At 34.4% G+C, this 21,146-nt stretch overlaps 4 protein-coding genes and 1 pseudogene across 10 annotated transcripts; 1 reads left to right on the forward strand and 4 right to left on the reverse strand.

Annotated features, from left to right (window-relative positions):
- Nucleotides 1-414: 414 nt before the first annotated feature.
- On the forward strand, nucleotides 415-6,654 carry LOC110682245. Of its 7 annotated transcripts, none has more exons than XM_021858533.1 (13): nucleotides 415-560; nucleotides 663-725; nucleotides 797-919; nucleotides 1,288-1,374; nucleotides 1,450-2,021; nucleotides 2,276-2,755; nucleotides 3,145-3,206; nucleotides 3,314-3,419; nucleotides 3,624-3,703; nucleotides 3,932-4,249; nucleotides 4,591-4,972; nucleotides 5,838-5,997; nucleotides 6,097-6,654. In XM_021858533.1, the coding sequence occupies exons 5-11, from the start codon at nucleotides 1,839-1,841 to the stop codon at nucleotides 4,628-4,630; spliced, it is 1,269 nt and encodes a 422-aa protein (XP_021714225.1). In that variant the 5' UTR covers nucleotides 415-560; nucleotides 663-725; nucleotides 797-919; nucleotides 1,288-1,374; nucleotides 1,450-1,838; the 3' UTR covers nucleotides 4,631-4,972; nucleotides 5,838-5,997; nucleotides 6,097-6,654. The 7 variants fall into 7 exon arrangements, with proteins under 7 accessions (XP_021714225.1, XP_021714224.1, XP_021714226.1 ...); XM_021858532.1 differs by having other exon boundaries at nucleotides 5,838-5,993; XM_021858534.1 differs by having other exon boundaries at nucleotides 3,932-3,981; nucleotides 4,068-4,249; nucleotides 5,838-6,654.
- Nucleotides 6,655-8,258: 1,604 nt separating this feature from the next.
- Nucleotides 8,259-10,846, reverse strand: LOC110682246 (salicylic acid-binding protein 2-like). The gene is made up of 3 exons (XM_021858535.1): nucleotides 10,053-10,846; nucleotides 8,923-9,060; nucleotides 8,259-8,666 (listed from the first exon to the last, which is right to left on the reverse strand). The coding sequence occupies exons 1-3, from the start codon at nucleotides 10,425-10,427 to the stop codon at nucleotides 8,388-8,390; spliced, it is 792 nt and encodes a 263-aa protein (XP_021714227.1). The 5' UTR covers nucleotides 10,428-10,846; the 3' UTR covers nucleotides 8,259-8,387.
- Nucleotides 10,847-11,878: 1,032 nt separating this feature from the next.
- On the reverse strand, nucleotides 11,879-14,026 carry LOC110681711 (annotated as a pseudogene).
- A 776-nt stretch (nucleotides 14,027-14,802) lies between these two features.
- On the reverse strand, nucleotides 14,803-16,510 carry LOC110682247 (methylesterase 10-like). Its single transcript, XM_021858536.1, has 3 exons — nucleotides 15,821-16,510; nucleotides 15,426-15,563; nucleotides 14,803-15,241 (listed from the first exon to the last, which is right to left on the reverse strand). Exons 1-3 carry the CDS (start codon nucleotides 16,187-16,189, stop codon nucleotides 14,963-14,965), a joined length of 786 nt encoding a protein of 261 aa, XP_021714228.1. The 5' UTR covers nucleotides 16,190-16,510; the 3' UTR covers nucleotides 14,803-14,962.
- A 752-nt stretch (nucleotides 16,511-17,262) lies between these two features.
- LOC110682248 (autophagy-related protein 101-like) lies at nucleotides 17,263-20,927 on the reverse strand. Its single transcript, XM_021858537.1, has 7 exons — nucleotides 20,560-20,927; nucleotides 20,418-20,454; nucleotides 19,657-19,742; nucleotides 19,303-19,398; nucleotides 18,456-18,615; nucleotides 18,212-18,374; nucleotides 17,263-17,635 (listed from the first exon to the last, which is right to left on the reverse strand). The coding sequence occupies exons 1-7, from the start codon at nucleotides 20,590-20,592 to the stop codon at nucleotides 17,560-17,562; spliced, it is 651 nt and encodes a 216-aa protein (XP_021714229.1). The 5' UTR covers nucleotides 20,593-20,927; the 3' UTR covers nucleotides 17,263-17,559.
- Between the last annotated feature and the right edge of the window lie 219 nt (nucleotides 20,928-21,146).

Raw genomic sequence — 21,146 nt, forward strand, 5'->3', positions numbered from 1 at the left:
TACCCACTTTAAACAACCCACTACAAATTTTGCCTAGGCCTCCGTGAACGGTACCATTGTTGCAGATAACCGTTTACGGAGGTAGTATAAAGTTTCCAAATAAGGAAGTGATGCATTTAAAAAAAAACACCCATAAAAGGGAAGTAATGCATATAAAAAAACGGAGGGAGTAAAAAGAAGTAAAAATATATTGAAAAGATAAATTTACATGAGTTTTGTAAAAAATAGAGAGAGAAAGTAATAAAATAACATGGAAAATAAAATTTTTATATGGGGAAACTAATTTTGCACAAATATTGTTGTAAATTGGTGGTGTTTTAATACAAATTGGTCATTCTTTTTGGGACAAAGTTTTGGCCAAATGGGTCGTTCTTTTTGGCACGGAGGGAGTATTTGCAACTATTAGAGCGCAGTCACAAAATAGTAACGAACTAGGACAATATTTTAGCCAAGTATCGTTGTAGTACAAAATAGTCGTCGGAAAAATGTCAGATGGTGGCGATTCCTACTTTTCGCGCCTTTTCTCTCTCATCAACAACTTCCTTCCTAGTCCTTTCACCGTATGAATTTCGATTTCTAGGGTTTCCTCTTTTCTTTTATCTTCTTCATAATCTCATCACCAAGCTTTAATCTTTCTACTAATTCATTGATCAATTTTGCAGGAATTGGAGCTGATTTCATTAACAACGGAAAAAGAGAAGGAGCTTCTCATTTCTCTCTCTCAGGTGAGGTCTTCAACAAATTCTCGCATCATTTTCAATATTTTCTTTGATTAATTTATAACCCTAATTTTCAGATTTTTAACCTAATTCGACGCTGGACTGATGAACAACAAGAAGACAGTAGCAGTAGTGACAGTCGGAGCTCCGATTCGTGTTGTGGAGATGACGAAATTCTAACTAAGATAGTTGCAAATTTGGTATTCTTTTTTCCCTAATTTTTTTGAGTTTATGAAATTTTGAACATGTTATTGTATTCACTTGTTATATTTATTTGGGTCACTAACCACATATTTAGATCATTGCACACAGTAAATTTTAGTGTTGATCATGGTGGATTATCCATGGTATATCCTCATTTGAGATGGATGAGGAACAAAGGGTGGGTTCGACAACTATTACAAAGATTATTTTTGCATAATCTCGTAAAAATCTTCGTTTGGTTGGGATAATGTGACAACAATTTCCGAATGGAGTTTGTATTGCTTTTGAGTTTAGAATTGTTCTAGCTTGTGGCCTCATTTGAAGATTTTGACTTGACAATGTAAATTTAAAATTTAATTGTCAGGTTTCATTACTAAATGCCAGGAGTCAATATGTTCGTCATATGGTGGGCAACATATTTCTGGTCTTCTCAGAGTTTCTTCTATCCTACGTATGGTTCCATTAATGCAATTTTTGTGCAACGTATCAGTTATATGTGATTATTCTGAAAATTATTGGTTGGTAGTCTGTATGTAACAGGGAGACAACTGGGACAGGTTTATTCACCTGTTATGTGTTTGCTTTGAGCTTGCAATGAGTAATATCGTACAACATTTGCCACAATCCTTGACGACTGAAGCTGACAACTCTAAGTCTGTTGTATCAAACATGAAACTTGTTTTGAAGAACTCAACTTAGAATGGTGTAGCTGAAATTTTACGAATTTTAAGGGGGGTCGTAAAACATTTGAAGGGTACAGATGGTGATGAACTTGTGAAATTATTCTCCAATTCTTTGAGTAATTGTCTGACGAATGTTCCTTGGGATTTACTAAATGTAATCCACCATGACAGCACCCACAACAAAACCAAATTTGGAGGTTCTTATGGAGAGGCAGCAGAAAAAATCCTCTTTATGGGAAATTTTGTTCAGCTGCTCTGCTCTGTAGTTGATCTTATAGGCTCTACTGATGGAGCTGATTCTCATTTTAAATCCGCTATTCTCCATGAGATCAATGATCTCGTTCCTAGATTGTTAGTGTGGTGTCATGTTGAAGAATGGAGCCATATCTTTCCATATTTCCAGCACAAAATTTTGGTATGGATCTGTTTTTATCTTTTTTCTTTTTACTGCCAAGCCTTTGTTAATGTTCCTTTTTAGTTTCCCATTGAGCATCACAATAAAATGCTTAATGTTTTGTCATAAGTGACTTATTTTCAAGGAAACAAGAAAAGAGAATATTACAAAATTACAAGGGCCTTTGTATATTTTGCTTGTTCCTTTAAATGATATTTTTTTTCTTCTCATTCTAGCTTTATCACTTTATATAAATTATTTCTTGTATTGAACAGATGTTGATGGTAAAACTCAGCTTGAGTATGCAACTAGGTTGTTCGATTCTCATTCTGTGGTTGCAACTCCTTCATGAACACTATCAGGATTTACTCTCAAGTCCCATCTCTCAGTTTGCATGTGGTCAGAGTGATACTTTGGAAGGCTCTCCTTTTTTGTTGTCTCTTGATGACCAGGAATTATGTCATCTGTCTTCGTACCATCTACAAAGGAGAGCTATTTTTCTTTTCCTAAGATGTTCTTTGAGCTTGATGAGCCTCGCAAAAACAGATGACTTCCAATGTACTTGTGAAAGGCCAAGCTCATTTACCGTATTTGATATGAACATAGTCAAAGAATGCTTTGCCAAAAAGAAGGGGCTACTTCAGTTCTATGAGTGGCTTCAAGTTCACTTTCCTTCTATCGTGACCGAAAATGAGTTAAAATTGGATAAGTGCATCAAATTCGCTTCATCCTTCATCAAATTTTACATGCAAGAGGTTTGTTCTTCTTTTAAGGTGTCTTCCCAAGTCAAATTAAGTGATTACGGAGTCTTGACTCATGGTTGGTTTTACATGTTTAGTATAACTACTATTGTTTCATATACAATGTATTTTTTTTCTAGCTTTCTTTGTAGCATTTTCTAAATAATCGTTAGTGTCAAAGTCCATCTGCTATCATACAAGGAATTTTGGAGCCTTTGTATGTGAGTAATAGAGATTGTTATCCACACCAACTTGGTAGAGATAGCAATGTGTCGTCTAGATACACACTACTTGCTCTTGTATACCCCGGCCCCATTCCCCCAATTTCTTTGTCTTAGAGCCTAGGAAGAGGTTTCTAATGCTGTAATCTTATGCCAGTTATAATTTGTTCTCGTGTACCATAGGATGATATGCTATTTGGAGTACTCTTGCAGATGTTTACTATACCTTCATGGGCTGAAAAACTGTAAGTTTAATTACATTTCAGTTTATCACTATGTTGGTTCTAGTTAGCAAGCCGATTTTTACAATGTTTTCAGAACTAGTTGTATAAGAATTCTTGATTTGTATCAGGTTTTCCAAAGAGGGAAGGCCTTGTCATGTCACTGAGGAGAACATTCTTTTTCATGTCTCCAACCTTTTTAATCCTTTGCTTCTGTTTCATGTATTCCTTGCAGAAGTGAGTATATACTAAACAAATCGTGAAATATCAGTATAACATTTTGCTCATCATGTCATGTATTGTTCCAATATGGGTTTTTAATCTTGATAGAAAGAGTTGTTAATTTTTCCTGCAGCATTAATATCATGAGTTATGAGTTTTTTTTTTTGTTTTTTTTTTATTTTTTATTTTTTTATTTTTTTTTTGTGTGTGTTTGTGCAGCTGCAATATGATCATCAACTGCTTCTTGATTATCTTATTTCGAAAGATATGGGTGGAAAGTGTGCTGAATATCTTTTAAGGCAAGTGTTTTGCTAGCTGACGTCCTTTCTACTCTAGAGTACCAACTACTTATCAAGTTATCATGACTATATTTATTTGTGATTCGAGATTGAGTATGTTCAAGTTGTAGCCTGATTTCATGTTTCCTTTGTTGCTATTTGGACAAGCTGGAATTCAACAGTCGCATGCTTGAGTAAAAACTGATATTAGTTGATATCTTACTTTGTGAATTGAGTATTTTATTTCAGGTGCTTGCGTATCGTATGTGATTCGTGGGAATTGTTTTTGAAGTATTCTGGTAGAGAATTTCTTGTTTACCAAAGTATTTGTCAAAGGGGCTGCAAGAAAAGAAGGGTATCTCCTGATGAATCTTCTGTTGGGCAGATAGATACTCCATTGGAAAGTGGGCTCGCCTTTGAGCAAAACCAGTTAGAGTGCAATCTGGGGAGGTGTGAAAGCCTACAATTTGAGGATGCTAAAGGATGCTTGCTTTCTCTCAAAAGTGCCCTGAGAAAGCTTCATAGGAGGAAGTTGTTTCCATATAATCCAGAAGTTCTAATGAGACGGTATGTTTGCTTAGTGCTAGCACAATTCCACTATACTCTTTCTGGAGCTCTAAAATTGCTCCTCTTTGTCCCCCTTTGATATATGATTTAAAAGGGAGGCTTTACTGTTTAGTTCACTAAAACATTTATGATAAAGTATAATCAATTTGTAACTCTAAAGGCCCTAAAGGGGGAAACTTGCTGGTCTTTCAAAGAAAATGCTATATCTTGAGTTCCCTTGGGTTTTGCGACCTGGAAATGTGACTGTCCTGAAAATTTCTGTGCTACATAACCTTTGGCTAGATCTTGTTGAATTCAGGTTAACTAGTTTAGTAGATTAAGTAACATTTATTAACTTGCAGGCTATCTAGGTTTGAGGAGCTCTGTGATCAACTTCTTTAGACTTTACAACTATTAAGGCTGATTGGATGAAAGGCATTGTGTTCGATTGATGTGCAACCCCTTTCTCCATTTGTAAATGGTCAAGCTGCAGGCAGAATTTGATGTTCCTGGAAAAATTGGGTGGATAAGTTTATGTTTGAGGAATTGGCTGTCATGCCATCTCTTTCGTTGCGCTTACTGTTTGGCTCAAGATTGCTATCCATTGTAATTCATGCCTGAAAGGTGATGGCACAAAAGTATATTCATGCTTAAGCAATTTAGAGTTTTAGACCTTTCAAGCTTCGGAAGGTGGGAGGACTGTATTCAAAATTCAACTTCTCGGTGCTTGCTGTGGTAATAATGGTATGCTAGTTTTTGTGAGTGGAATAGATGCATTATTTAGATATTTTTCCTTTAGCATCCTGTCAAAATCATATTTATTGACATTGTTTGTTACAGTTGGCACCATGCTGATTGTGACAAAGGTAGGGTCTCTTGAAACTTTAAGTCATTCACTCTCTATTTCCATCACGTTTTGGGATGGGAGGAGAAACTTTTGCTGCTAGCATGTCCTCATATAAACGTTGATCAATAGTATTGACATTTTAAAATTTGTATTTTATAGGACTTATTACCTTGCAACGTTAGAGAATTCTTAATGTTATACTTATCATGTTTATAATTTATTGATGTTGGCATTATTTTGACAATCAACCTTATGAAGTGATGTAATGTCTTCATCTAGAATAATTTGCCATGTTTTTTAACCCTTATTTACCTGTTGTGGATAAATAGTGCAAGTCAAGTTGTATGTTAACATCCATTTACAAGAGGTGGACAACTGTTTCATATCCAGAATCAAGTCATTTGTTAATCGTTTAAGCTTAAATTATCCCGGTTTGGAAAGTGGGGTTCCGGCAGGGTCTTTGATTTTGGAATGACCATGCAAAAGAGTGTGTGCTGTTAGTTTTTATGTAGCCAGAATTTGTGCGTTACCCAAGTATTTAGAGTCCTATGAAGAAGTAAGATATGATTTGTTAAGTAGTCCTACTAAGTTTATTGGCATTTCTTTGTTACTTTTTAAAGTATTTGTTACATTCAACTTCTTAAAGAAATCTAATGCAGTGTTATGCAGTAGATATTAGGATCAAGTTTGTTACAGTTTTCATCAAATTCATCATGGAATTACCTTATACAGGGTTCTAATTTGCTATTGGTTTTGATGTAGGATTATGTGTTGATAGAATCAGGAAAGGAAGGGTGTGCATAAATTGAACCCCAACCTGCACTGATGCCAAGGACAAATCTGGGGAGTCGTATGTCGTTATGTCTAGAACTGTGTGTCAAACTAGAATTCTTCAGGATCCGACTCAGCAATATTGAAGTATGTAAGCAAGAACTAACTTCTAGCCTTTTTTTTTAAAAAAAAAAATATTATTTTTATATCCACTATGATGCACTATTTTAAATCCTTCTCCTAAACAAAGGATGGTGGCGTATGATTCCCGGCACAAATGCAGTAAGTAAAACTCCAACTGAACACTTTTTCGGGGCTTTTGCCATGGCAACAGTAGCTCTGCAGCATCCATTCCTCCTTTGCTGTGCCCAACCAGAACTACCTTCTTACCATGCCATGGATACCAAAGGCTTATTAGTCAAGTTATTATACTCTTGATATGTTGAAGGTGTGAACCTCTTTCATTGGCGTCATGTTGCCGCCAGAGGCTGTGTGGCCCATTTGTAGGGCTGTTACCCTATGTTCTGCTTTGTTTATCAAGGCTTTGAGCTTGTACCAGCACCATACCCCATGCCTTGAACTAGAATAATTGTCTTCCCTGTTTTGTAGCCTCCATTTTTCTTCTGAAGGTGCAATACTTTTGCAGCCATGAACTAGAACACTTTTGAAGCTAGTTATGTTCGACACCATTTGCCTTGAACTTTATCACTGTTTGTACAAAAAAAAAAAAAAAAAAAAGAATAAAATATCAGCATTCTTCAATTTTCGATGGGTTAATGATTGAGTTTTCTTATATTTTGTATGTCAATACTTGAAATTATACAGCTATTATCAGTCCATCTGTTGGAAGTTTCTTGGCTGTCTGCCTATATCGTCAATTTTTCCTGCTCTTCCACTCTTTTAGTGGCCAGTGGTGGCTGTTTAAAGGCCACATAAAAGCCTCTACTCTTTAATGCTACTAGCTGTTGCAACCATGGACTCTGCACAGATCCTATGGACCCTCTTGAGAAAAATCACCAAAAAATTGGTACTTGAAATGTCTAGCATAATCTTTGCATCTTAATTGCTGGTAGGAAACTTGCACTTGCCTGTAATTCTGTGAACATTGTGTGGCAGACTTGCAGGTCATTTGTCTCAAGGTTTCAGGGTCTTCATTTAGATCTTTGTTATGTATTTTTTGTAATTGCTGTAATTAGTCATGATGTTCATAGTTAGGTTTGGTTGTAAAATTATTGTTTTTTTCCTTTTCTTTTCTTGTGTGTGTGTGTGTTGGGGGGGGGGGGGGGGGGGGGGGGTTGTCTTGGACTCTTAGTCCAGTTGCTCAGGGTTTTTGTATAGATCAGTGAGATTATGTCTAGCTCCCAGGAGGCCACGAAAGTCTTTACAAAGGTTACTTCGGCTGGAAAGTGGAAAGTTGTTCGTGTTTTCGCTGCAGACTAAAAAATCATGTTAATTGACTTAATAGAAATTAGAAAGTATGGAGTAGTTAGTGAGAAATGCGTCATTATAGAAAGTAGTTTTTACAAATGAAGTACTCTGCAAGTAATTTAGGACAACTTTATAGTAGTTTGAGATGAAGATAGTCTTTTTGCTCGTATTATTTCGTTGTCGAATGATTTTCGGTGAAAGTATATTGTATTGTGGCATAATTAAAGTGGAGGGAGAGGAATGATATAATTTTTATACCATATAAGCACTAGTAGGTAGTAGCACCTAGCACTACGGAACCTAGGTTTTTTTTTATTGTTTTTTTTTAGTTGGAAAATTTGTCTTCATTACCGACTTGTCAATTTTCATTGTAATATAAAATCTAGGGACATATCTTCGATCTGGCAATATAGGAGTGTTATTAATGTTTACTGGGACTCTTGGAGTTTGACAGCAAGGCGGCGAGGCTAATAACAATTAACAAAGAAACAGCAATAATAAAGATAAACAGATGAATCCTTTCCTTTTTAGTTTGAAGTGGGCCCAAATTTAACATAACATCTACCTAGTTTAATATGAAGATGGGTCCAGCCTGTGAATCTGATTATGGTCCAGCCTGCAAATATTGAGGATCCGTATGTGGCTACGTAAGGTTCAGTCCAAATTAATTTTGAGTCATATGCTCAATATATTGTAGGGACTCTATTGAGATAAGTGGGAGTATGGGAATGGACTTCTGTGAGACTGTGAGTGTGTGAATAAGCCGCTGAAGTATGATTCGAGACTCGTGTAGGCTTGCACCGCCGACAATGAGATATTTCGTACTTCATCTGTTTTTTTTATTGTTCTAGTTTACTGGTAGATTTTGTTAGAATCATTTCAACATAATTGTATATTTTAAAAATATACTCCACTTTTTATAGTTTTTAGTTATTGATTGTTATATTTATATGAATATTTGAACTTATTTCGTAGCCAACATGATAAAGAAATAATAGTTTATGATAATAGATTAACATTCAACATGAATTCATACCAAATGTCGATGGTAGCTTATTTTACAAAGCAAATGAACAAATGAAAAGTATGAGTCTTGGAAATCATTTGGGAGCATTATTTCAGGGCTATCTCCTGAAGACAGTCACAGAGCTGTTTTGGCATGCAGAACATTGGCATATGATCCGATCCTTTAAGCTCCTTCACCTCTTTCACCCCATGATTCTCAATCATCCACCTTTGAAAAGGTGCTAATATTCCTTTGTCTTCGTTGCATATTACATAAGCAGTCCTTACTGATCCATATCTTTCCTTTGAAAGCTTCGCCTCCGGCTTCCATGCATCATGAAGGAACAGCGACGATGTCCTTTTCAACATCATAGTAAGCTCGTAGTCCTTATAATAGTCCACCAAATAGAATCAAGTGCATTAGTAATGCTCCAAACAAATTTTTTGGAAAAATAGTCTGATGCTTCGACGATTAATTATTCAAAAGAAATAAACGTCAATAGTTAATTATAACGTCACCATGTCCCAAAATTTGATTAGATCATCTCACGCGATAATTACTATATATTGGTATCTATTTAAAAGTGTAAATCCCATATTCACAAAATAACAAAATTCTAGTTTAGGTTGAAGTTAGGATTACCTCAATTGAAGACAGATGAGAAAGCTTTGCGATGAATTGTGGACTAAATGACATTGTCGTGAGGGTCTCCTTTGGATCACCAGTGTTCTTGAATTCCGTGTCCAACCAATAATTTTCATCAGGCAATTGTGCAACAAACTTCACAATACCATAAAACACCAAAAGTTTTTTTTTTGAGGGAAAATAAAACACCAAAAGTTAGTTCTCCATTAATCAAACTTCAACAAAATTCCTTTTTTATTTTATTTTTTAACAATAGCAAAGGCAACTACAAACAAACAACTAATAATTAGAAATAGTAAAACGACATCTTCTATCTATGTCGTTTGCACTTTGAATCTGTTCTCTTTGGGACATTCAGAATTGCACATAAAACAACAAATGTTAATCAAATTTAAAACTTAGCAATAGGGAAATAAGTGCAACTTAAAATCTTTTAGTTTTTCGTTCCTTTCATTAAATAGGGAAATCACTACATGCTTTTGATTATTATCCGAGATGAACAAACTCACATGATAAATTAAGAGAATTGTCTCAAATGTTTTTAATTATGGACCAACATCTTATCATCGAAGTATTTTCATTAAATCCGATCCAAGGCGATAAAAAAACTTAGCTACTCCATCAATTCTAAAATAGTTGTGACCATAATAGTTTCTTTGTTTTTATTGTTATTTATTTTTTCCGTCTTTTAAAGTACAATATAGTATCTGTATCTTATTTTGGGTGTCTCAAAATATCGTGTTTATTTTTAATTTTTGTGCTTTTGTTTTACTTAAGTTTATCATAGTGTACCCTACTTTTCTCATATAGAATACCTTAACAGTGCCCTAAATCATCATATTACCATTACCTTTTTATTTTTCTCATATATAATTTGACCTCTATATCCAAAGTTTCATTTTTTAAAAAACCTTTTGTCATATAAAAAACATATACTTTCTATTTTTTTAAGAAAATTACACTCCCTCCACTACCCTTGATTCTCGTGAAAAAAATAAAATAAAAATGAGCATATATATATATATATATATATATATATATATATATATATATATGACAATTCAAACAGAATTTAGTAAAAATTGTTATTGATTTATCACGCAATAATTAAAAGGATGGAAAATTACCTGATCAAAGATGAAAGAAGGAGTGTTGACATAGTCAGGCATAAAAGCCGCGAGAAAAACAGCAATTTCAATCTTGTGAGGTAACATTTCCATAGCCAAAGCCAAGTTTATCCCACCAAGACTATGCCCAACAAGAACAACCTTTTCATTCTCAGGAAGAGATGTCAAAAACGCTATCAATGGCTCGGTATAATCGCGCATACCTTGGATTTCATGGATCTTTTTAAGGTTAATCCCCGAGGCCGCCATGTCTAGCGGAGTAACGCGATGACCGGCGGCCTCGAGTAGGGGCTTAACCTTGTACCAACACCATGCTCCTAGTGTTGCTCCATGAACTAGTACAAAATGTTTCTTGCAAGAGGATTCGTCTCCCATTCTCACTCGATCTAACTTTCTTGTTCTTTTTTTTTTTGTGTGTGTGTGTGTTTTGACTCTTAATAATAACAACAATTGACTCTTAATAATAACAACAAAGGTGTATGCTTTTAGTTATGTATGGAATATGGAAATGCAGAGAGCACTTTATGTAGGCAAAAAAATTGGACCGAAGATCGATATTTGTCACATTTTTATATTAGACATGCGTACAACATCAGTATTACAGATATCAAAATTAGTGAAGTACATGTTTGAAATAAATAAATGTACTCTCCCAAAGTCACAATCAAGAAATAATTTCGAACTAACTAAATAAATAACGATTTGCATTTAATCAATGATAGATTGATATATAGCCCCTACAACTAAGCATAATTATTAGTGGTTTGTTTTAATGCGAAAAGAATTGAAGGGAAAAAAAGAGGGACACTTTATTACCGCAAGTTAGATCATAAATACATATGAGTATAACAAAATAATATAAATGCATGAGGTAGAACTCTTGGTATAGTGACACAGTAAGTCGCCTCACATCCTTTCGATCCTAATCAGTAACAAAGGGATTGCTTAAATGATTATAGCTTTTCTCCTAGTTTCAGGAATTCTAAGATCAATTCTCATTAGCCCGTCTAATTACTACTTGTATACAATAAGGTCTAATAATTTCAGATAAATTCGAGTAAATACATTCAAGGTTCCATTTCTACTTATTTCATCCATTTCTAGTACTACATCTTTGTAGATAAAATAAATAAGTACAAATGAATAACATTAACTAACACATCTTTAAAACGGTTTAAAATGCGAACATGACAAAACTAAAATACTCCATTACTCCGTGTGTCTTTTTTGCACGATCCTCCAATTTGACTAGACTGACAAATTTTACAGAGTATTAAAATTGATTATTATGGGGGGGGAGGGGGGGGGGGGGGGGTGTGGGGTCCAGATGATAGCTTAATACTATATTTAATTCATCTAATCTATTGATTTGTCAACATTTAACAATGGCCGGCCCACATAGATTTTATTGACGATTTTTCAAAATTAAACTAATTGGTAAGACGTTGCTGGTTCAAAAAGATGATTAGTCACGAAGTAGGTATCTACCCACTAATCATTTATCGTCAAATAAATCATTTTCCATTAGTTATTGTTACGAAGTATCTTAGAATGATAGTTATTGCTCATGAAAGTGAAACTTCATAAATCATAATTAAGCATATGCAATATGAAGAATTTTTTTTTATTTTACCACCTTAAACATATAGAGTTTTGAATTTCAATACCATAATTTTTGTAAAATGAATTTTTACCACCTTAAATTATTTTGATTTCAATTTTGCTACCACTTAACATATACATGGACGAAGGTTGTTAAATGGTTATAAAATATAGCAAAATTTGTTAAGGTGGTAAAAAAAAAAAAGTTATTTGTTCAATTTTGACACAATTTACCATCAAAATATAATTGTTTTTGTTTTTGCTAATAATTCAATTATAGAATTAATGGACTAAATGTGTTAAGTTGTGACAATATATAAATAAAAAAAGTTACAAAAAGGTGGTAGAAAAAACTTTATTTCATTATAAATACCATCAAAGCTAATCTCAAGAATATACCATTATTTTCCGAATATCTTAAAGTGAATTACTGTATTAATTTCAAATCAGGTAAAACCGTATAAGAGATCAGGGGAGTAAGTTTTCCTATTTAAACACTGGCGATATCAAGAAGGCAGTCACATAGTAGCTGTGGCTTACTAAGCATAGTCATATGATCTGCACCTTGGACCTCCCGGACTTCTTGCACCCCACTGTTGTCAATCATCCATCTTGCAAATTCCTCTGATAATATTTTATCTTCCTTGCTTATCACATAAATTCGCCTAACACTTTCAAATCCATTGTTCGAGAATTTCTTTGCTTTTGTTAAATCGGGAAGAAACAATGACGATGGTTTTTGCTTTGACATTGCTAACTCATAATCCTGCAATTATATAAACTTAAGAATACGCAATTATATATATTAATTATAGAAATGTGATCATAGAAATATTCGGTTATTTAGGAAGAGTGTTATCCTACAAGTCTACAAGTAATAGGTAAATTATAAATATTATAAACAAGATATTATTAAAAAGTACACGCAAACATAATCATTGCTAGCTCATAAATCCATAATTATAAAACTTAAAGAAAATTTCAATCTATATGACCATGAGTTTTACATAGCACTGTGTTATAAAAGGAATAGTGTAATACCACGAGTAATACGTTATTATAGTTAATGTTAACAAGAGATCATTAAAAACTCCACGCAATCTTTGAGTCCTTTTGGTTTTACTCATCGCAAAACTAGCTCTTGGGGTTCGGAAATGTCACTTATTTTTTTAATACTTTTTTTTTTATTCCTATAACTACTTCAAGTACTGTTTCAACTACCAGTTATGCTCTACCAAACACCATCACTAAACATCTGCACAACAAATTCTTCAAAACATATATAGTCTTGAGATCGAGAGAAGACTTTTCCAAAAAAATAAAATAAAATACAAAGTAATAAAAAAAAAATTATTCGGTCATAATTGTCTGTTAGCTAAAGCCATATAATTAAATTTTTAATTTATTTGTATAGTTGAACCAGCTTGATTGCTAAATTAAAAAAATGTAAGAAGTATTAGAAATCAGATTTTTACATTAATTGTATATCACCTAGTAAGATACTATGATGTGACCACATAATTAAATTAGATTTTTGTACTTTTTTCTTATATTGATTATAAAAAAAAAAAATAAAAAAAATAGGAACATACTTGAGTATTACTCAGTATATATGTGACTACTAAATCCGGACAGAGGTAAAAAAAAAAATGTTCATACCTCGATAGGAGATAGGGAAGCGAGGAACTGCACAAATCGGGGTCCAAACAGAGTTGCTGTCAAGGGCTCTTCTGGTGAACCATATGTCCAAAACTTTGTGTCATACATGGCTTCTTCAGGGATCAATTCAGCAAACTTAAAGCACACAATCAACAATTTCAATCCAAAGTACATTATCATCTACTCAATTAATAAGTACAACAACACTTAAAATCAACTAATTACCTTATTTAAAACATAAGATGGTTGGTGTATAGTGTCTGGTAAAACAGCAGCTAAAAAAACAGCAGCTGATATCTTTTGAGGAAAACTTTCCATAGCAAAGGCAATGTTCATTCCTCCAAGGCTATGCCCGACAAGAATAACCTTCTCATCGACAGACAACGATGCCATAAAATCTAACAAAGGCCTGTTGTACTCCTCAAAGGTGTGAACGCACGTCTTCAATTCGTTTCGTGTTTGCACCAGAAGCTGCCATATCTAGTGCAGTCACCCTGTGCCCTGCATTTTCAAGCAGGGGTATGAGCTTGTACCAGCACCATGCTCCCTGACAACACGTCAACACCCATGAACTAAAACGAAGTGTTGTTTCTCCTCATTTTTAGCCTCCATTAATAACAACACCGAAATAAACATTTTCTAAAATCTATTTCCACTAATAAATCCTTGATACTAAGGGCCTGTTCTCATACTTTTATTTTCAGTTCAGCTCCGCTCCTAATTTCCTTCTCTTATAAAATATTCATTTCAATTCAGTTCAGTCCAGTTCAGCTGAGTTCGGTCAATGAGAACAGACCCTAAGTTTAACGTTTGATAGATTGATTAATACATATTTCGATTTCTGATTTTGTTGTGTCCACATAAAATATTACTGTATGAGGAAACACAAGGGTTCCACCAATTTTGGCCTTTAAAATCAAGCCGCACAAGTCCACACAACATAACGTTCCTTTCAAGTCGCAGGTAGAACGTTAGTTCATACACATCTTAATCAAACCATCTTGGCAAATTGGCAAATTGTACATGAATGACCAAAGAAAGAGTCAATTTCATTAGCTTAAATTGACAAATCGTTTATGTTTATATTTTACTATTTTTTGTTTGCATATTTTTTTAAATTTAATCGGGGATAAAGGATTTGATATAATAATATGAATTGAATACGCTAAACAGTTGATTAACCCTACAGGCTATAGCTAGTCCACAAATGCGATTTTAATGCGTGTGAAAGCATCTTAAACAACAACAACGTTTATTAAGTTTATCATACAACCAAAGACCTTTCTTGGCTGGCAGTATGGTCTAAAGTCTATCGCGGCTGGTGTTAAGACATCATACGGAGTAAACTCGATTGTTCCTAGAATCCAAGGTACACCAATAGGCTTTTATCGACTGTATGAGCATGTTAAACACCCGACATGTGCAGTTTGATAATCGCTGCTTGTTCTTAATCAAAATCTGCTCTTTCATCAAGACTTTTACTCCAAGATTGCATAACAGCTTAAACATGCCTTTTATTTCTAATAGATCAACCCACAATTACAATCATTTATAAATAATCACATAAATGTAAATTATAATTGCTTGAAAACGCTATGGTGCAGGCTGGGATATAATCGAACTATGTACTTGAAATGTGAAGTTGTTGCTCAACATATATCAGCAATCTCTATCAAACAAAGGCATAGTTCTTGAGGTTTTGACAACATTACCATATGATCAGCTTTTGGTATGGATTTCACTTGATGTGGTGGACTATTTTCAATTATCCAGTTTTGAAAATCCGTCTTCACTAATTCATCCTCTTCAGAAATAACAAATACTCGTTTCACTCTTCCAAATCTTTCTTCCGAAAATAATGAATCCTTTGCTAAGTCCTCGCTGAATGTACCATCTAGCTTAACCATTTTTTGGGCCAATTCTATATCCTGCATTCATTTTAACCTTACAATTAGCCATAAACGTCATACATATTTTAGACACGATGAGGTGAGAATTAAAATGGATCCAGGGTACCATAGTTTGATACTTCGAAATAATAGAAAACACATATAAGTACGATAGTATATGTATGGCACTTGGCTATTACTTCAAGTTTGTGGGATTAATTACCTCAGGCTGGCAATTTTGGTAGAGTTTAGTGCTCAAAATCTTAGGACCAAAAACTAGATGAGTGGCTGCTTTTTCTGGACCATTATCAAACCTGAACGTCGTGTCCAAAAATCCCTCCAAAGGTGTTCTCTTGAACGTCTGTTGAATGATAAAACAGATTAGTACGAGCACAGTAGGATCGTATATTTGTATCAATTGTTTGACTCCAAATCAAGAGAGAGTTTCCTTCAGTAACTTGAACTTTAGGCACGACGAGCAGTGTAAGAAGGTAACACAGAGATAGTTTCCTTCAGTAACTTGAACTTTAGGCTGGCAACTATACTGTAGTATAATTGCCATACACCTGCAAATGAGCACCATATTTAGATACATAGTGAAGAATATTGACGGCGTACCTCTTGAACGAGGGTAAGTGGAGGAGAGGAGCGATTAGGCATATAAGCAGACAGAAAAACACCAACAAGGATCTTCTCTGGGAATTTCTCCATAGCCATAGAGATTGCGATTCCACCAAAGCTATGTCCCACAAGCACAACCTTCTTATCACCACCATCGTCATGTGGATCAATGGACCTCATGACATCCATCAAAGGCTCCACGTAGTCATCAATGGTTACAATCTCACTTAGCGGCCGACCATGGACACCACATCCACCAAGGTCAACGGCTGTAACCTGATGGCCCGCTTGCCTTAATAGAGGGATTTGCTTGTACCAGCACCAGGCTCCATGGCAGGTCCCATGCACTAGTACAAAGTGCTTCATTTTTCTTTGTTCCCTTTTTGATTAGCTTGATTGATTTTGTTTTATAAGAATATATATGGCTGATTATAAATTACTTAAATAGGTAACTTTTTGTTTTCTTAGTTTTTGCAGTTTTTGGAATGGAAAATACCAATTTATACTCAACTTCCTCAGATGATGAGGATGGTTATTATTTGAATACGCCGTAGAAAGCTACAGAAATAAACGCCGAAAATAACAGTATTAACTAGTCAACGACTCTACAGAAATAAGACAAAGCAATAATGTGAAAGAGAGCGTGTGTTGACCAACCCTTCTTTGTTTGGCTGGCCATTATCAGTTATCACTATATAAGCGAACTTCGGAATTTAACCACTTCACAATAACTTCTGGTGAGATTGGAAAGAAGATAATTTGGTGCGATTCTTACAACATAACATACTTTAACATAATCCTAGGTGTTGTTTGATTAGACGTAAAAGATAGGGAGAATTCTATTACTAGAAAAAGAATATTTGGTGTTTAGAGTCACAAAACCGACAGAAAAGCTTTAACTACTTCGTTGTCCCTATGGATTGTTTGGTGACTCAAAATCAACAAATTAGGGTAAATGAATATTCCAATAAAAGTTTCAATACCCATGAAACATAAGAAATTACTTACGGTTACCAAGCCCCCCACCTTGGTCACATGTACCATGATTATTGTGGGGCATACTTGCATTTTCTTTCACACTAATAATTTAGTCTCATTCTTTCTCCCCAATTTTATTACGAGTAAATTAAATAAAAATAATCAAGCGAACAAATAAAACAAGGAAAATCAATTCGTTCATATATTAATATTATCAACCAAACAAACTTAAGTCAATTTCTAGGAAATGGGTAAGGCATTACTTCCCATGAAATAAAGTATCCTATGGGAACTCATTTCCCATGTCAACCAAACAATGCCATGTTAATATGAAACTATCCTACCCTAAAGTCCTAAATTGTCTTATCAAAATCAAATTATTACAGTACATTGCCAAGATTCGAGCAATGACAAACTTCTCATGAGGTGAAGAAAAGGAGAAAGGAAGATTTTGATACAGGTTTATAAGAAAAATAAATTTTGTTAACAATAATAAGAGTAGGGACAAGACATTATATATTTATATGCATAAAGATTAGATATGAACAAGCAAGTTGCCGAAACTTTAACCTTCGCAGGATTATAGTACAGAGAAGAGTAGGGAATTACTCATACGTGAGATATGAAGAGGGGAAAACAAGAAGACACTATTTACAGATGTAGAGCACTTAAGACATGAATCCCGGTCACCTTTTACGATCCTGTTCCAGATTGACCAGATTAAAATCTTTCTGATGATCTGATTTAGAATTGAATTGTCAGCTAAGCATGGTTGGATGGCCTGTTTGAAGCATCCTTTTGATCATATCCATCCCAAACGTAGTGTCTGATGAGCTGAATGAAATAGAATTACATTAGTACAGTCTATTAGTCATGATATTTGGTGACCTGTGAACATGAATAACAAGAATCGGAAAGAGCTGAATACAGAGATGATGAGATTTACTGTACTGCTCTATGCATACAGTTAACTAGTTAAGAATTATGTTTATCAGACTTGGGTGATTGTGTCAAACATGGATATGCATCAAAGTGTTAGACTTTTCATGTTTAATTGTATACGAGAATACAACTCATCCAATCAATTGCAGTTTACACACTAGCATCCAAAGACAACTTTGGTAGGGAAAAAATAAATATGAACACATTTAAGCTCTTCTGGAGAAAAAACGTAATCAGCTACGAACCATTTACAACGTACTACTTCACATTATAAAATTAATGCAGGAACCCAAAAAAACCAAAAAAAAAAAAAAAAAAAAAAAAAAAGAACATAAAAGGCAAGGAATAGAAAAACAGCTAGCTTAGTGTTTAAACAAATCCTCAAGAGCAGAAAACACCAAGTGGACTCTCATTGAGAGATTGAACATGAAAACATGAGAGTAACCAGAAAGGGTATAGATGCCACACCTTGGGATAGTAATCTCATAGGGAAATGAGATTCCTTCACGACTTGGAATGGGAGGAATATGATCCTTTTTCTCATTTACAAACTTTATTATTTGAAAGAGAACCTCCCGAAGTGACACTTCAATTGCAGCCCTACGAGCACTTCTCTCCTCGGATGCACCCTCTAAAATCATTCATAACAGGTTAAAAACAGGGGATAGCTCTAGGAGCAAACACAATCATACAAGCATGCTCACAAACTAACCAGAGTCTATAACTTTGGAGTGGTGAGTTTTGCTAGAGGTTGGTTTGTGATGTTGAGCAACATTCAGATTGATGTACCATTGTTCCCAATACAGACGTTCAACTTTGTTTGAGAACCATATCGCCTTGTTGCTCTTTACTTCATAGAAAGACAAACATATCTGTACAGCACCAATTAAACCAAAAAAGCTAAGACCTTGGGATTTATGTAGTATGGAAAGAACACCTAAGACACACCATTTCAACAGCATTGACAAAGCCACATATACCGAGGAGGTAAGATTACCTATGACATACTATATCAACAATATTGACAAAGCCACATATACTAAGGAGTAATGGCATGCTCACTAAGATGTGCTCCTCCCCCCCCCCCCCCCCCAAGCCACCCATGGAACAGTTGTCTGTCGTATGAATTTTGTGATTTAAACTAGTAATGTGATAACTTTCCAGATAAAGGCAAAAGAATATAAACAATGATTTCTTTTCAGGGAACTCTACTATTTACTTCAACTACAACCAAATCAATATACTTTAGATACAAAGTCAATTCCCTCCTAAAATTTGAGTCCAACATTTATCCAGGAGGATAAAATAAAATAGCCAAATGCGGAGAAAAAATAAAAATAAAAAACCATAAAAAGGAATGGCTTAACATACAAGGAGCGCAGGTAGTATTGTGAAAAGCACATAGAAATGACCCAGATATTATATTGATACAATAAGAAGACCAAAGTAAGACCTTCAATGTGCGATCATAGCACACAAGATTCATACACTAAAAATGTGGACAAATATAAAGTGAAAGTCAAAGATTACATTCATGAGAAGTCAGCGCTAAACCTCACCTGACTTTTTTTATTAGGGTGCTTCTCTACCCAAGAAATGAACTGATCAATCTTCTCATCTATCTTCTTTTCCAATTCCACATCTCCACATTGGACCTACAAAAATATAATTATGTGATTCAACCGCTTGGGTAACATTAGAGAACTTTGAAGTAAACATGTTGTATTCATGTGTCCAAAAGATTTCAATGGATGAATTTGCAGCAACTTTTTCCAAAGAAAACAACTAAACTAAATATAACAGCATAGTAGTATTGAAGAGTGGCTGCCACAGAAGATATGGAATCTACAGCTAAACACATCTAATTTCTATCTATCATATACTAATACTTAATACTTGAAGAGACCACTCACGTATGTAATGTCAAAAAGTTCCAAATCAACATCTTTTGGCCGCACAAGGCCTAGAGCCCTATGGAACATAACTGTATGTAGTATACCTGCATATAATTTCAATGAATGATTAGGTCATAAGTTGGTATGAAAAAGAAATCGACTCACGAGATGGTAAAACACATTCCAAGTTTTCACGATATGATTTGAATTACCTTGAACCAATTACCATAACAGTATTACACTAGTATAAAAGTTCATTGAAAAAAAAGATGACCAAATAAAATCCACATTTCTGATCATCTTCGAGTAAACTTATTAGCAATATACCAACTAAAATTCAAGATACTCAGACTAGTTGTGTCAAGGTGTACAATGCAGTTTAAAAGTGACAATCAACATCGTAACCTTAGTCAATCATTCGAAAATCCATTGCCAATTTCTTTAATTTTTTCCGAGGTGCTCAAAAACAAAGTCAATTGAAGTGTTGGAATTACAAGAGCAGTCAAGTTCGGATTTTAGGACATTGAGATAACTAGGGCAAATCAAATTTCAACAAGAATAATCCAACAAATAAGGATTGGAGTATACTACTTCGTATACTTTAACTACAATTCAGCAAAAAAGCTTTGAAATTAACAACCGTAGAAAATCAAAACCTATCTAATCCAAAATTATTTGACAATTTGCTGATTGATTGCAATTACAGGTTAATATAATCATCTGCAAACAATAAATATCGTAACAAAAGCCAATTACAGAGAAAAAAGGGGTAATCTTACATCGCAAAACTTCTCTAATTTCGAAATGCTCTACTTCCTGCAACAAAATTGTGAAAAAAAAAAATAATAATAATCAAATACTAGTACAATCGACGATTGAAAGAGTAATCAGAAAACATAGAGTAAAATTAAGGATGCAAACCAATTCTTTGAGTTGGCAAACTTCGCAATTCATTTGGACCTAGAAATTGGAATTGAAATCCGTTTGAAATGAGGTATTCGAAAATTGAACTGTAATTCTCCTATTGTTCGATTGTAGAGCAATTTAGATTGGTTTGGGAGAGGGAAGAGAGAGAAAGAGGTAAAGAGGGCAAAGCAATTGTAATTTGTAAAAGATTGTTGACAAAGGAGAACAAGTGATGATGGGAAGTTTACCAGTTTGTTAACCTGGTAAAGTAAGTTGATGGTCAATCAAAGATTCATATTAGAGATATTAAGATAATTAAGATTATAAAGTTTCATATGTGACTCAGTGGCCAGCCACAATTTTTTTTTAATTTTTAAAAATTCTTTCTCTTTCCTCTCTATTCTCTTTCTCTCTCCTCTTTTCTTCTTCTTCTTCAAGCCATAAGCTTCATCTCATTTTCTCAAAGAACATAACACAAATTTCGCAATCGTCATCAATAGTCGTTTTCATGGTTCGTTCATCGGTGGTTCGTTCGTCGGAAGTAGTGGTTTCACTGGGAGGGTAGTGGTGGTTTGGTGACTCCGTCGTCGGAAAACAAGTTT

The sequence above is a fragment of the Chenopodium quinoa genome, unplaced genomic scaffold (genome assembly GCF_001683475.1).
Source record: "Chenopodium quinoa cultivar QQ74 unplaced genomic scaffold, ASM168347v1, whole genome shotgun sequence".
NCBI lineage: Eukaryota > Viridiplantae > Streptophyta > Magnoliopsida > Caryophyllales > Amaranthaceae > Chenopodium > Chenopodium quinoa.